The 16800-nt window shown below is 35.1% G+C and overlaps 1 protein-coding gene across 3 annotated transcripts in view; it reads right to left on the bottom strand.

The window, feature by feature from the left end:
* Window positions 1-5632: 5632 nt before the first annotated feature.
* The window catches only part of LOC128986491 (adipocyte plasma membrane-associated protein Hemomucin-like), a 438949-nt gene continuing 427781 nt past the window's right edge, over window positions 5633-16800 (bottom strand). For all 3 annotated transcript variants that reach the window (XM_054406911.1, XM_054406903.1, XM_054406897.1), the window contains exon 8: window positions 5633-8851. In XM_054406911.1, coding sequence (XP_054262886.1) covers window positions 8648-8851 — 204 coding nt within the window. In that variant the 3' untranslated portion in view covers window positions 5633-8647. The remainder of the gene's footprint in view (window positions 8852-16800) is intronic.

Genomic DNA, 16800 nt, shown 5'->3' with positions numbered 1-16800 from the left:
TGTTATACATTGTTTTCCTTTTTAGCGAATTTCCCTAACAGGGAATAAGCTAATAACCGTAGGTCTCATGATAAGACCTGTACCTCAGACCGATCTACTTTTCCGTTGTGAGATCCTCAGAGGCCTAATTTGTATGAATCTATCTATCTATGTATATATTAATTACGTAAGCCGATTCTTTGCGTCAAAATTGTGGGTGACTGGGAAGTCGTAGAACGACGGGAGAGGGTTCAAATTAACCCATTAGGGAAGGAATTAATGCGCTACCTACAGCACCATCTGGCGGCAATTAATTTTACTGAATATGTAGACTTTTACTCTAACTGCTATAGAAAGAAAACCTTAGGTAATAAATTAATAATTCTTTCACCATTTTGTTCACAGTAAAATTGTCTACAGAAAAGTGGTAATTGGATAGTCAAAGTTCTAAACTAAAAAAAAATATAAATATAAAGATTATAAAAATAAAAATTTTAAAAACAATATTTTGAAAGTAAACTTGATATACAAATTCAAAGATTAATCCAGGCACCAAATAACACTACTATTATAAAGTTCAATCGATTCCCTACGTAGAAAAATCAAAAGTTGTGTACTTTTATAAGTAATAACATTTTTTTTATTGTTTGTTTACCTTACCGCAGCTGATTTTTGGTGATATGTGGTTTCCATGGCAACACAAAATTGTTTGTTATTCGCTAAAATAAATGAGTAAATACGCAAATCAAGAAGCAAGATATTTATTAACATTATAATAGTAAGAAGAAACAAAAAGGGCGAAAAATAATAATAACTAAATAACTAATGGCGCTGCCTAGCGGTGACACGAGCGGCACTCGTAAGTCGGCCGCCGGGCCTGCAGCGGCCGTACGAGTAACGCTCGTAAGTCGGCGCCAATGGGTTAAAGGTCTTGATCCCGTGACGGCGGGAAAAATAGAGAAATTCCCCAAATTTTAACACAAAATAAGATATAACGTAAAATGTTCTCCATAAGAATAGCATTAGAAGCCATTTACTGCTGATTTTTGTTTACTTCCAATACAGCTGATCGTGATTTATCACTAAGTCGGTACGCAATATTACATTTGGATGATTTAATTGCCAGTCAATTCTGCAATGTACTATATAAAAAACGTTACCTAAAATAATGAAGACTTTTAGCGAATTTCCCTATAGGGAAGTAGCTATTACCGTAGGTCTCATGGTAAGACCTAGGCCCGGGACCGATTTACTTTTTCATTTTGATGTCCCCAGAGGCCAAAAACACCATTCGTTCAAATTTTTATATATCTATATATAGATATATATATATATATATATATATATATATATATATATATATGTGTCCATCCGCACGATAACTTGAGTAATTTTTGTCCGATTTGGATAAAATTTGGTTTGAAGGTGTAAGGCGGGATAAACTCGAACGAGTTCGCGAACCAGCATGATCGGACTATGGGAACGGGGGTTTACGGGTGGTTTTATGGGGTAAAAATAGGTTTTTCCCATTTTTGACCCAAAAAAAATAAAATTTTGCAAAATCTTTTCAAACCATTTTGTAGAGCTTAAAAAAACAAATAATTTAGTATATTGAAGTGTTACTATGCGCCTAATGGTTACGGAGAAAATTCCAAAAAAAATGTAAATTTTAAATTCCCATGTTATTCTTATGGAGAATGAGTAAACTGTTGTAGTTTGCTTGTTTATGAACATATTTTGATCAAATTTGGAAAATGTTTTTATTTCTTACTAACTATTAACATTTTACAAAAAAAGTTTTACTCTCCCTGATGCAGCAAACCTAAGAACCTGTTAAAATAATTCTATTTAAATAGGAAATAAATGTTAAATTTTTAAGTAGAAATTTTAGTGTAAATCCAATCAGACATATGGAAATTCGCTTAGTCTGCAGGTTTGCTGCGGCGGGGGTATTTAGTTATTACGTTATAGAATGTTGAAATAAATTATTTTACTGTGAAACTTTTCAAATTTGTGTATTTTTTACGTTAAACATGAAATAACCACATTGACTAAATAATCAACGATTCAAGATTAAATGGGAAACTTCTGCTTTGTTTTTATTTCAAAACATATGTTCAAGATTTATTCCACACTTTCTTTGTAAATTTACTAATATTTTAAATTTTGGATTTATTGTAGTCTTTAGTCAATATTTTGTATGAAGTGGAATAACCTCAACGGCTACTCTTAGAAAATAACCTGGGAATAAAGATGGAATAGGTTCGTACAGGAAATATATTTGCTAATTAAGTAAGTACTACGACAAGTTCCAATGGGCGGAAAACAATATTGTTAGTGATTTTAAACAGGTACTGTCTGTTGCTCTAAGCAAAAAAGTTTAAAATAATATAGCCTAGCATTTATGATAAAAGTAAAGGGATCATCCACATATAATTATAAAACCTAGAGGTAGTTTCCGTTTCTTTACGTTTCTTAAACACACCAAAAATATGCAGGTTTCGATAACTGGGTATATAGTGTAACTCTAACCAGTCGCAAGAGTTATGAATCAGCCGATGATTAGGCCTATTTTGATAGAGTATGTAAACTCAATTGCACCTTTAAGAGGATCAGAAAAAATCTAGGGTTAAGTTTAGTCAATGGAATACCTTTACTTTACGCTAATTGTGTTAAGCCTTAACAAAAGGAGTATAAGCTTAAAAATATAAACTGGGTAGGGATGCCAATTTAGCGGTTTTGACCAAGAACTAAGCTTATCTCAACACACCTTTATTTGTCTTTTCATATTTGACAAAGACAATTTCCAAAATTTCCAAAAGCCTTTTTTACCACCATTAACCACAAGACCAATGCTACCTTAATAAACCAGTATTTATTCACAAACAATTATATGTTTGCTGATTTAAGCAGAATTACACCTATGGAGTGATTCAAATTATTTATTGAAAATAACATCAACAAAAGCACACAAAGACAATCAACAAACTGTTTTTTACACAAAAGATGTGGTGTACAGGGATATCTATTCTGACACATAAATAATATATTTCTGAGTGTCTTTAAATATTATAATAATTTGTTTTACGTTATTGAGCTTTTTAGGGACTTATGTCCCTACAGGCCACTAGTAACAGTTACAGAGTTTAAAAAAATATGTAAATTTAAAATTATTATGTTATTCTTATGGAGAATAATTAAACTGTTGTAGTTTGTTTGTTTATGAATATTTTTCAATCAAAATTGGCAATTTTATTTATTTCATACTTAGCTATCAACTTTTCATTAAAAAAACACACCTCATTACCTTCCCTGTAGCAGCGAACATAAGTACAGTAGACTGTACTTTAGACTCTGTACAGTACTCCTGGGCACCGAGGCCGGTACGGATAACGGTTTTTCCGGTTAAACCGACGGCCCCAAAAACTCGTTAAAACGGACCGTTTTAATACTTACTGTGTATACAGTACTTGACTTAAATTTAGAAGAGCATTGTATTTAGATTTTAGACACGTGATCACTAGTTTCAAATATTTCCCACAAGAACAGTCGTTTCGGTACCGCCCACTTCCTGCCGATCTAGTCTGGTTAAGGAGATGTCATTTCTGCTGAGTGTAGTCCGTTTAAACCGATGTCCGGTTAAAAGGTGTACGGATAAGAGGGAGTCTACTGTACTCATTAAAATTAATCTTATACTCGTGCTTGTGGCAAAATTATGTTTTATGCAAGAATTTTCTATTTTTTGAATTTTTTATGGGGTATTTGGCCATAAGAAATCTATTGGAGTTGGTCACAAGGCTGAGAAAAATCCAATTTCCGTCCTACAGCCCTTGTAAGTGCCGATGTTATTTTAATACCTTTTTGTAGCTGCAGTTAACAAAAACATCTGATACAGGTTATATTTATTTTTATTACTTGATTTTACCATAGACAAAAAGAATTAAATATAGACTGTCAGCCGTGCTGCGGTTACCATGGTTACCATAGGTTCCAGCGCACACCACTGTAGTTTACGTAGCGCGTACGCCGTAACTACATGGCGCTCCAAGCGGTGTGCGCCAGAAGCTATGGTAACCGCAGCACAGCTGACGGTCTATATTTAATTCTTTTTGTCTATGATTTTACACACAAACAAAAATAACTGTTGTGGTTAGTTAGGCCAAACGTTTTTAAGAATAGTTATTTTCAGTTTGGTTTAGATTAGGGTTAGATGTTTTCAACGTTAATTTTCAAGATAAAGAATGAAACGCGGTTGACCTCCAAAGCGAAAATGCGAGATATACAGAATCTGCAAGGGAGAGAAGCTACAATTGTTTGTCAGGAAACAAATTTTAACACTTCGTCTACAACCGAGAGAGTTCCAAACAGCTCATGCATCTAACCAAATGTTTCGGAACCTTGGCCAAGTCGCGCATTGGAGAATAAAAGTAGAAAAATAATTTCAAATCTTATGGCCGAGCAAAATGGTGAACAACAAAATGGGGTTATCATCTTGATCAGGGAGCGTCGACAAATTGCTGCTCGACGTTTGAAAGAACTTGAGCGCACTGCAGTTCCTCAAACCTATAGTCGCCATGTCAGTGAATGAGAGAAATTATTGAAATTGCATTTGGCACTTAAACTGCTAGCGTACAATTCGAAGTACAATATCCATGCTCCACTTAATGAGATTTGTTCACATTCCACAGATTACCTTAGACTCAAGCAAGTCCCATTTTGGAAATACAATTCAGTGCCATGAGTTTCCCATACGTCAAGAACAACATACACAAGAGCCAAGGTCAAACACTTAAATTCTTCTGTGTGATCCTGCTCACCGGGGTTTTCGTGCATGGTATGCTTTGCGTGGCCTACGTATATCTAAACTGTATTGGTGTATTGGATTTCGATTAAGAATCAAAACTGAAATTGGTCCTACCGTCAACAAATCTTTCCCATACCAGCAACGTAGTATGGAAAATAGTTATAATCAATCATTCCAAATGCTCCTCTGATCCCGTGAAACGACATCCCAATCGACATGGAAGTTAAAACGTTTTATAAAGGTATAGGCCTATTAACATGTTTTATTAATGGAATCATCTAAAATGTTTTAACATATTTTTTTTTATTTAGCTAATAAACTGATCTAGATCTAATAAATGTTTAGTTCGAACCAAGCAAAGCTCCGTCTCATGGTACTGTCATTTAAATAGGAAATAAATTTGACAATTTTAAGGGAATATTTTAGTAGAAATACAGCCAGGTAAATGGAAATTCCTGCTTCATCTACAGATTTGCTGCTGCGGGGTTATTTAATTTTAAATTAGTTTCAATTATTTTTGATATGTAATAATTTAAATAGACAGGATTCAAACCAAAAGTTAAATGGTTCACAGCCTTAAAAAACCAAAAGCATCTTTATTCAATTTATTGTGATTTATTCAAATTAGGTTATTTTGAAGTATTAAGTATTAAGCTTCAAATTAGTTCGGCCAAACTGTACCATATTTAATTTTTAATGTTTTTTCTTGACCAGTGGGACTGGACAGTGGAGATTTCTAATCTCTGCTCAAATCTAAATTAACATGAATATGGATATTGGGGTAGCTCTCTAATACTACAATAAACTATAGACAACATTTAAAACTAGATGACAGGTATAAAAATCACATTAAAAAAATAAACATCTTTTATTTGTTAAAAAAGAACACCATCAACCCTCCTCCTATAATTATTAGGGTATGTGCAAATTTTGTAGTGCTCATAAGTAACTTACCACCAATACATATTTTAACTCAAGGCTGAGCACCCACAAGAGAAATACACAAAATACTTATTTACATAAAACTTATTACATAAAGTATAACTTATTCTGATTTCAAACGGAACGTTGACATCAAGCTATAAAGTCGTTGGTAAAAAGAGCCAGAAAATTGTCCATATCTCTAAGCCTTCAATACTGGCAATAACAATTTACTTTCCATGTCTTGATGTTGCTTCAATGTATCGTGTACAAATAAGAGTACTCGACAAAAAAGGAGGCTGTATTGCAAGAAAAGAGATTTTTAGACTTATAATTTTAAATCTAGGTGTGAACAAATTATGTTAACACTTATTGTTTTTTCATAAAGAATTAATCAGACATTGTCACAATAAAATTCTTTCTTATAGCACCCGTTAAGAATCTTTTTAACTAATAATTGTAAGCTTATCACAGTATTGCCTGTTCTTTACAAACAATCAGAATAATTTCAACTAATAAGTGTTGATTGTTAGTTGTCATAGTGCTCATTACAGAATTGTCCTAGTATTCAAATCAAAACCTGATATAAAAATGAAAAATGACTAGACTTATGACATAGATTCAACCTATGAATTTAATAATGACAAAATGACAACCCTTAATTGTAGTACATCAAAGTACAAACCTGTTGAAAATTCAGAGTAGGCATTCGTAAACAGCTGTCTAATTTTATACTTGTTACTTAATGACAAATAAAGATCTTGAATCGTGTAGGTCTTAAACAGTAAGGGTCCCTTTAGCAACAATCGTACACTCTGCGACCTTGCACTAATCTGGTGGAGTATAAGCCACAGTCAATTGTGATTTCAAATCTAATTAAATTTGTAACATTGATTTACACCAAAATTTAATAATAAACATTTCTTTTCTCTTTGATATCATACATAACTGGCGATTGATTGTTGAACCCAAGTTGTGCTCCTATCACACTGTCAAAGATATCATTGACTATTAATAGACCTATAAATTTCATCCACATTAAATTGGATGCCAGTTTTCAAATCAAAATAGATATAGTTCAATTTAACCACCAACAGGAGTATGTGCCATAGAGGGGACCTCCTTTGTGATCACGTTTGATTACAAACGACGGTTAACTTACAATTTGTATTGAATGATTTGGTCACCACAGTTTTTCAGTTTTAAATGTTTCCAAAAATGTCACCCTCACTATTGTCTATAAAATGCTCTTTTTAAAACACAAATATGTTCAAAAAATAATAAAAGTAGCATTAAATCTCAATAGTACTGTACCTACTGTATTCTCACTACAGACATGACATGATAGATAACTAATGCCAATGCCCATGCGGGGTAAAAAGTCTCCTGACACTAAATAAATTTAGACTTTAAGGTCATTCAGTAAACTAGTCGACTGAAATAATTGCAACAAACAAAATCATAAACTACATTACATTATGTACAAGTTTCAAATTAGGTTATTTAGCTGTTTGTGAGCATGTTCTTTTTTAACTTAAGGGGGAGGACTCATTTAAAAGATGCCTGGAGAAAATTTACCCCTAGCGAGCATTCTAGGGTTAAACTGACATCTCCTAAAACTCGTTAACCTAGGAACGTCTAATGCATACTATATAAGCCTATAGTTTTTATTACATAAAACTTGTAAAACTAGACACATAATCATTGGTCACAAAAGTTTCTTGCTAGAAAATTTGTTTCAGTACTGCCTACTTCCTGCCGATCCAGTCCGGTTAAAAATGTGTGCTGATAAAAATTGCCCACTTAGGCTCCGGCCACACGGGCGTTTTTTCACGCAAGAACGCAGCGTGAAAAAACGCGAGAAATATGGGCAGCATTAAAATGTAATGAGGTATGCCACACGGAGTGTGTTTTCACGCAGATAAGGCGCGTCTGCAAAATCATCCGCCGCGGGCCCGCAGAAGAGAATGGACTGGGGTGCATTTTTTAAGTTTGTTTTCACGCTCTGTACCTGGCCACACGGGCGGGAGCAACACGCAGCTTTGATCAAGTCGTCCTAGCAAGTAAAATAAAGATAAATGTATCTCATTTTTTCCAGGATAGCGTAAAATATTTTTGGGTCTAGCCAATTACACAGTAGGATCTTAAACATAGGTCGACCTTTCTGGACCACTTAATAATTTGTTACTAAAAGGAAAGGTTGGACTAAAAAATGTAAAATGGCATTTATGTAGTAGAATATACAAAGATCTGATGAAAATCTTGTCATAAAAATATGTGTATTATATTTATTTTTTATACTAAAAGTAAATAATTAAATGAAAGGTTAACAAAATAAAATAATGTTAATGTACCAACATTAATATACCATTCATATTTCTTGTTCACTAGTCAGAAACAAGGTTACTATTTCGGTCATTAGGAAGATATACAACATAATTACGTGAATTCGTCAATCAACTGCGGGTTCCGAGTGCATTTTCCCGTTCCTGGCAACTAGCGTGAGAATAAGCTACATTTTACTGCGTGAAAAAACGCACGTGTGGCATACAACAGCGGGAATTCAAGCAGCGTGAAAATAAGCTTCATTTTACCGCGTGAAAAAACGCCCGTGTGGCCGTAGCCTAAAAGAGATATCACATCTGCCGCACTAATATAAAATTTAAACTTAGTGGAATGTATGAAAAATCAATAATCCTTCATCATCAACAATATAAAATGGATATGTAAAAAAACCTAATAAACAAGACACTTTAATGTACCACACTAAATAAAAGAGGCAACACACCATTGTAATTGTAGTGTGAATAAAAAGTATACTAAACCTATAAAATCAGTATTATTTTAAGGTCTCCTAAGTTAAAAATGTAAAAATACCTTGTCAAAAATGTAAAAGAAACCTTTTAATCAGATTTACCATCACCTGTAATACTTAGAAATTGATCATTCTCTCATTTTAACTCTAGCTAAGTAAGGATTAGTATACGATCCTAAATAGTAATACCCTTCCAGAGAAGCAATGTCAGTAATGCTACTGATCCTACCATCTGTAGAATGGAGAGAAGAAATTGCATCACCTTTCTCATTGAAAACAATCACAGTAGTTCTTTTATTTGTGATGAGTGGAATCATCCCAAAACTTCCAACCTAAAATATAATATTGTTATCAAAAATATGACAAACATGTCCTACCTAATCCAATTTTTTTATAAATAAAACCAATTATTGTAGGCATATTAGGAATCTAAGTGGCAGTTAGCGGAAAGTTTGGGTACAGTCCTAATCATCACTTTTTGGGTCGCTGAACCCGAATATGAAGTTTGCTGACAGATATTATGCCCGGAACATTGTTTATTTTGTGAAAAACCTTAAAATTTTGGCAATTTTTTAGGTTTTTGGGGTAAATCTAGGTCAAATCAAATCAAAAATCACTTTATTCACATATATAAATACAGGAATACATTATCAGGGTAAGAATAGTATTCCCCCGAATGGACTGCAAGTCCGTGCTCGAGGGAAGAGCTCTTACCAGCAGGAAATAAGTTTTGGTTATTGTCCATAGGTCAAAAAAAATGTGCACACTGTTTATAAATAATGTGTACATCTGTACTTAATACGTATCAGGAGCTTTTAATAAATGTATATATATGCTATATAAATATATTGTATACTAGAATTAATTAACAATAAACAGCCTTAAGCAACAATAAAAATATTAATCCATGAAGACAAATTTATTTTGATAGCTATTATGGCGGCGTTTGATGTCAGAGATTAATTTAAATGTAAGGCGAGCGAATTAAAGCCTCTGCAGCCTCTCTTCCCACAGTCATCAGCCACTCACAGACCTTGCTTTTATACACAGCGACACTGCCTGATTCAGCATCAGTTATGTTGGGCGGCAAGTTGCGATAAAGGATGTGAGCTATGTAAAACACGTTATTTTTCAAGGAACTATATGCTAGTTGTGGAGTGCGGTATCCAAAGTTATGCCTGTGTCTAGTGTGATAACTGTGTTGTAAGTTAGAAAAAATAATTTCCTTGTTGTTCTTAATGAAAAGTAATAGTGTTTTGATAAACAATTGTCTAATATTTAAAACTGGGAATTCGGAAAAAAGTAAACTTGTTGAATAATGTTTTGGCCTTTTAAGAATAATTTTGATTAAGGTTTTCTGGGTTACGTGAAGAGGAGCCAATGTGGCAGCAGATACACCGCCCCACGCCAGTATGCCATACTGCAGCACAGACTGCACGTATGCATAGTAAACGTATCTGCAGTGATCAACCGTTAACACACGGCTTAGTTGATAAAAGGCGTAGACCAGTTTCCTCAATCTTTGCTTTACATAGATAATATGAGGAGACCATGTCATCCTTTGATCAATGATCACCCCAAGGTACTTGTATTGGTCCACACGATCGACTGTGTCACATCCGCAGGTATTAGACCACAGATCGCCACATGAATGAAGATAGAGTTTTCTAGGGCCAGGGTCACGAGTTCGAGATAAGAAAACTGGCATGCACTTGGTTTTTGATACATTCAATGTCAATGTGTTATGATCCAGCCAATTTTTTATTTTAAGTAAGTCAGATGCAGCTTGATGGTAGACATCATCCCACGTATTACCCGAGGATACTACCGCTGTGTCGTCAGCAAAAAGAAACAATTTACCATTGACTCTTAATTTAGTAATGTTATTGATATATATTAAAAAGAGAAGAGGGCCTAGGTTACTTCCTTGGACGACACCATAGTCAATGTTAGTGATATCACTATTTTCGCCATTGATAGTAACGAACTGTGATCGACCAGTCAAATAGCTGCGGAACCAGTCAAGTGATGGGTTGTCAACGCCTATCAACTGCAGTTTTGTGATTAATTTATGCCTATCAATAGAATCGAATGCTTTTGCCAAGTCTAAAAAGGTTACAAGCACACGTTTTTTATCATCAATTTTTTCATAAATATGTTTTGAGATATTAAATAAGGCATGGGTAGTGCTTACGTTAGCTCTGAACCCAAACTGTGCGTTGTCAATGATATTATTTTCCTCGAGGTATCTATACAACTGTTGCTTGACACATTTTTCGATTATCTTGGATACCGCACTAAGTAAAGAAATAGGTCTGAAATTTGATATCACATTCTTTGGGCCTGATTTATAGATCGGGATTACTTTGGCGATTTTGTAAGGATTTGGAAAAGTATTAGTTGATATACTTAAATTTACAATGTGAAATAAGGGTTGGTGTAAGACGTCTAGATTATGCTTTATCAGTTTAGAGGAAATGTCATCATACCCAGGTGCCGAGTTTCCTCTGATTTTGGTAACCACGTCTAGTAAATCTTGATGGGTAATTGGTTGCAGTGAGAACTGGGAGTTCACAGCAAAATCAGCATCCTCTATTTCGACACGACCAACAGGCTGCAAAGCCCCGGCTAGCTGGGATCCGACGGAAGCAAAGTATTTGTTAAATTTATCACAGATGGAGGGGACAGTGTCGCTGTGTGCGCCAAATGCGCCGACTGGAAATTTGCATTTGGGATCTGCGCGGCCCGCTACTTCGTTCACTATATTCCAAAATTTCTTTGGATCTCCTTGAGCGTCATTGATTTTATTTTTGTAAAAATCGTATTTTGCCTTTTTTAGTGAAGATTTTAATATGTTTCTGTATCTAACATAGCGCGCACGCAGTCTAGTATTAAAGGGGTGTTTATTGGTTAGTCTACTTAATTTGTCCCGATGACGTATTGATTTTAAGAGACCGTTAGTTATCCACGGTTTTATCTTGAACGTTTTAGCGGTAGTGGTAACGGTAGATGAATTACGTTCAACAATGGTAATAAGTATATCATTAAAGATTTTTGCGGCAGAATGGACATCTATTGATGTATAGATTAGATCCCAGTTTTGAACGAGGAGATCTTGCCTAACATGTTCCCAGTTGATTGATTTTTGAGAGTGGTTGTTTACTCTCGGATTTGTTTTGGCGGTACTTTTAATTTCTAGACAAATACTGTAGTGGTCTGTGACTGAGGTCTGTAGGACGGCTGAGTTGGCTGTAAAGTTGGGCGGAAGTTTGACAAAGTAATGATCGATACACGTGTTACTTATTGGCCTTGTTACTTTGTCTATACACTGGATGAATCCTAGGTCACTCAGTATGTCTAAGTAACGGTCTTCCAAAGAATTTAATTGGGGGCTCAAAATGTCACAGTTGATGTCACCTGCAATTATTTTCATGCTAGAACAATTTGTTGAATTTGTTATATAATCATGTAAGCTATCAATAAAAATTTGCAAAGACGAAGCAGGACTGCGATATATGGCAGTTAAGTTGCAATTCACGCCTGCCCACGTAAAAGTCAATGAAAGACTCGTAGCGACACCGCCAATCAATAGCTGGTTACAGGAAGTTGATAATGAATTATCTATGTATATTACTATTCCATCGTTCTGATTCAAGTTGTTGTAGCTTCTAAATATGTTATAGCCATCAATAGTCAACAAATCACTATCATCATTTAACCAAGCTTCAGTCAGAATAATACAATGAAATTTGTTTTTTATACCCTGAAGTGTTAATAGTAGGTCATCTATGTTTTTATTGTAGCTCCTGATATTTTGATGAAAGACTCTAAACTTACAAAACGAGTTACTACTATCTAAATTATCATCAAATAATTTGTGATTCGGATTAACAATTTCTTTACAAATAACAAAGGGAGATTCATCGTAATCTATGTTCATTATCGGACAGAACTATCGCTCTGCCAGCCAGAGGCGCAGCGTGCCGTCAACGGTATTCGTCAAGTACAATGGGGAATGTATTGAATGTTTGCGTCAAGTCAACAAGGACGAAATCTATTGTTGCTATCCAACTATTACATAGCTATACTATGGAATAAATTCCAAACTATTTAGCTATTTTAAATATCAAATCGTGCTGGATTTCAGAAAATTGTTTGGCTATTCGAAATAAAATCATGAACTGAATTCCAGAAAATAATGAAATAATTTGATATGTAAAATATTTGATTAAATATGCTGATTACATATTTTAGTTAAGGAAAGTATTTTCAAGGAATTATAACAAAGATTAATTCAAATACTCTGATAAATAGTGGAATGAGAATTTGACAGTATTCGAATGTAATTATTTGGATACCCTAGTTGAATAATTATATGAGTCGGCTAAGTCTAACTATCTGAGCAAAAAATAAATTTTTAGACAAGGAAATGCCGATATATATTAATTAATTATGGGAAAAACAATTCTCAACAACAATCCTTCTTAACAATGAGCTCAGTTACTCTAAAAAATAGGAAAGTCAATAATACATTTAAACTAATGCACGCGATAAAGTAATATAACGATTTGTTTAAATACATGATATATTAAAAGTTAAATAATGTAATAATGTAAATGAAGTACACTTTTCCCCATAGGTTAGGCCAATAATACAGTAAAATAACAATTAAAGTGATAACATAAATTAATACAAATCAATATGAAAATGATTACGAGATGGAAATGCAATTTGCAAATGTGTTGGTACTGCAGATTAGAAGATATCCAATTTAATATCAAGACAATAAGGATTGATAGTATAATGAAGTAAAAAAGTTACTTTACATTAGATTGGTCGAAAACTTAGATTATGTGAGACATGTCAAATACCTGATGTATAAATAGTTAATCTATGCGTCAGTGTTAGTGGTCTGGGTTGCTGTCGGTGACCTTGTCGCGGGTGATGTCTCTGTTGACTCGGGTGACGGTGAGCTGTGGTCGGTGGTGGATTTGCCTCGCAGTGACGTCACGCTGTCTAGGTGTTGGAGGCTGGTTATTCGAGTCGGTCGTCCCTTGGGTGTTGTTTTGACGAGAACTCGGCCATCGGACGTCCAGACAGACTCCAGTTTCCCTTCCTTGAGTAGGTCGCGTCCTTTGTTGAAGATTGTTCGCGTGTGAGGAGCTAAATGTTCATTTATGTAGATTTGCTGATCTGGGAAATTCGGGCGTAACTCCGATGCCAGTAGACTTCTTCTGAAACGTCTCGCTGCTATCCATTCGTTTTTGACGATGCGTGACACAAAAGAAATTATAATGGGCTGTGTTCTGTCGTCCCTGTTTTGGCTCGGAAGCCAGTGTGCCGCGTTAATGTTCGAGCGATAATACGGGACATTGATAAGCTCCGCGATATGTGCTATCACCTTGAACACATCTGATCCTCTCGGCAACTTTGGCACACCTGAAACGATTACGTTATTTTTCCGTAGATGTTGTTGAAGATCAAGCAAGTCCTCCTGAGTTTTAGCTAATTCTTCAGAAATACGTTTGTTATCTTCAAGCAGTTGTTCGACGTCCTTCTCGGTATTGCTAGCTTGTGTTCCGACACGGGTAACTTCCACCTTTAAATCACGTATTTCACTGTTAATGCTGTTAATGTCCGTTTGCATTTGGTCCAGTTTGGTATCATTGCGGTCCCATCGCGAGTTCATTTCGGAACGAAGTGCGGCAATAGCGTTTAATACAGCTGTTTGACCACGATCTGATTCAACACTTTCACCGGTCCTTGGTTCAGACGGAGTTCCAAAAGAACAATCTTCACACTTCCAGGTCTTGGGAGATTTCTTCTTGTATGTGTCTGCGACGCAAGTAATGTGGAAAATTGATTGACAGTCCGCGCATTTACATCCGTCCCGAGTTTGAACAATATCGTTTTCACACTTTTGACACTTCATTTCGATAAATTAGAATATTAATGTTAACAGATCAACGCGTGGGTAATTATGGGTTTTTGAGAAAACCCTGCTTTGTGAAATTAAAGTAGACAAAATTTACTACAAGTTTCATACATAATATTTGTTTCTACGACGAACCGTTACGCCACTCGAGCACATTAAAAAAGGCCAGCAGTACAAAAAATTAAAACAAACGCTAAATGCTGCCGTTTCGTTTTACATTAGGTTTCCATGGAAACAACCCATGTTACGATAATTTTAACTATTTATTCATGATAATAAACAAACTAGTGTGTCCACTGACCACAAGCCTCCACCTGAAAGAAAGATCTGTCTTTTAAAATTAAATCGGGGAAAATGGTGACAATCTTTTTTTTTAATAATGGTAATAACCTCATGAATAGCAATAGGTTGGTTGGTAGGATCATGTTCACTCTCTTCGGGTTGAAGGTTGACATTCCATCCATCCTTTTTTTGGTGGGCCCAAGAGGAGAGAAAAAGCATCTTCTTCCACATCCTCATTTGCTTCTAAGGCTTCCTCAAGGGTAAGAAACTGAGGACCAAGTTTATCTTTGAATATTCTCAGCTACAGTTTTCTTCTTTGCAGCAAGGAGTGAAGGGTATGTTGTCGATTAGGTTTTACCCTTTCCTGGTTTCAAGAAGAAAACTTTTTCCTTACACAAACTGATTAGAATAATCAATACCGTAAGTCAACATCCTCTCCAACAACGACAACGTTCTCATTAGTGCTAGCCAATGACAGGGCTTCTGTCCCTATCAGTGTCCCCATCTCCAGATGTTGTTTCCAAGATACATTGTAAGAGATCATCTTACTTGTTATCATGGAAATTAGTCTTTCCTTGTTATTAGAGTTGGATAGGAGATTTTTTATTTAGTCGTGGTTGGAGTCATAGTTTCATCAAAGAGAACGTCTGCAGAAGTAGTTTTTATTGCTCTTTTCAGTTGTTTGGAAATTTTTGTGTTCCAACTTGCAGGTTTTCAGGGTAGCCGTCAAAAACAACTTGTCTGAGTCCTATATTTGGTTATAATGTTGGCAATGTATCTGTCACATATTTTAGAGAAAGGTCGATGCTCAGGCCATAAACTTTTGTGTAGTAGGAACCCACCATCAATAACATACTGCACTTAACCATGGATGTGCTTGTTTTCAATGGGTAAAAGTGCTTTAGGAGTTTAGGCCTATAAAGATTTTATTTGGTTCCTTGCACAAACCGTTATTATCAAACAACGAGAAAAAGTATGGACCCAGGTCGTAGGACAAGAAGTGTTTCAGTTCTTCATCAGAATTCTTAGCGGCGCTGATACATTGAAAAAAATGTGGTGGGGTTTACGGGTAAGAATTATCTACTTTCATCGCTTTGTTCATTACGGCAAGTGGCTGGACACGGTCTGAATTTGACTTAATCAAAGTTTAAGTTATATAGGCCTACAACTCTTTCAATGTCTTTCATCCTTTTTTCTCAAGCACTATATCAGCCAACCCTGTGGCTAGCAACATCCCTGTGCTGAGAGAAAATAAATGGGGGTTTTGTGGGAACGGGAAATGTTTCTGCTGCCAGTCATTCATCTTGAAACAGATTTATCAAGTGTGTTTCAGTTCATTGACATAAATAAATAGTTAAAATTATCGTAACATGGGTTGTTTCCATGGAAACCTAATGTAAAACCGTTAAGGTTTATTTTAATTGTTGGCACTTCTGGCCACTTTTAGCGTGCTCTAGTGGCGTAACGGTTCATCATAGAAACAAATATTATATATGAAACTTGTAGTAAATGTTGTCTTCTTTAATTTTACAAAGCAGGGTTTTCTCAAAATCCCATAACTACCGAGATTTACCCCAAAAACCTAAAAAAACTGCCCAAATTTTAAGGTTTTTCACAAAATAAACAATGTTCCGGGCATAATATCTGTCAGCAAACCTCATATTCGGGTTCAGTGACCCAAAAAACATAAATGAAAAGTGATGATTAGGACTGTACCTAAACTTTCCGCTAACATTCCTAATATGCCTAGACTATAAGTAGCAAACCATCCATCTGATCGCTGTGATACATAGAAATATTACTATGCATATTCATAGGACAGTTTTTTAGCTTAACCGTTCTTGTGAGCTTATTCCTTCTACTGATGGATTTCCTCAGGGCTGTTTGAATTCACTTGATTATATTATTTAAATGACTTTTACTTTGAACTGCCAAACAGCTGATAGAAACAAACGGCAAAAACCGTTTAGTGTGAAAGGAAGGAGTGTACACCTACTGTAATCATATGTTTACAATTTTAAGTGAAAAACATAATTTCTATGGATAACACTGAAAAAATGTCTA

Source organism: Macrosteles quadrilineatus, unplaced genomic scaffold, assembly GCF_028750875.1.
Source record: "Macrosteles quadrilineatus isolate MER2022 unplaced genomic scaffold, UCM_ALF_1.0 Scaffold_1__1_contigs__length_201487025, whole genome shotgun sequence".
Classification (NCBI taxonomy): domain Eukaryota; kingdom Metazoa; phylum Arthropoda; class Insecta; order Hemiptera; family Cicadellidae; genus Macrosteles; species Macrosteles quadrilineatus.
The sequence above is the reverse complement of the archived record's forward strand: the minus strand, read 5'-3'. Positions and strand labels throughout refer to the sequence as shown.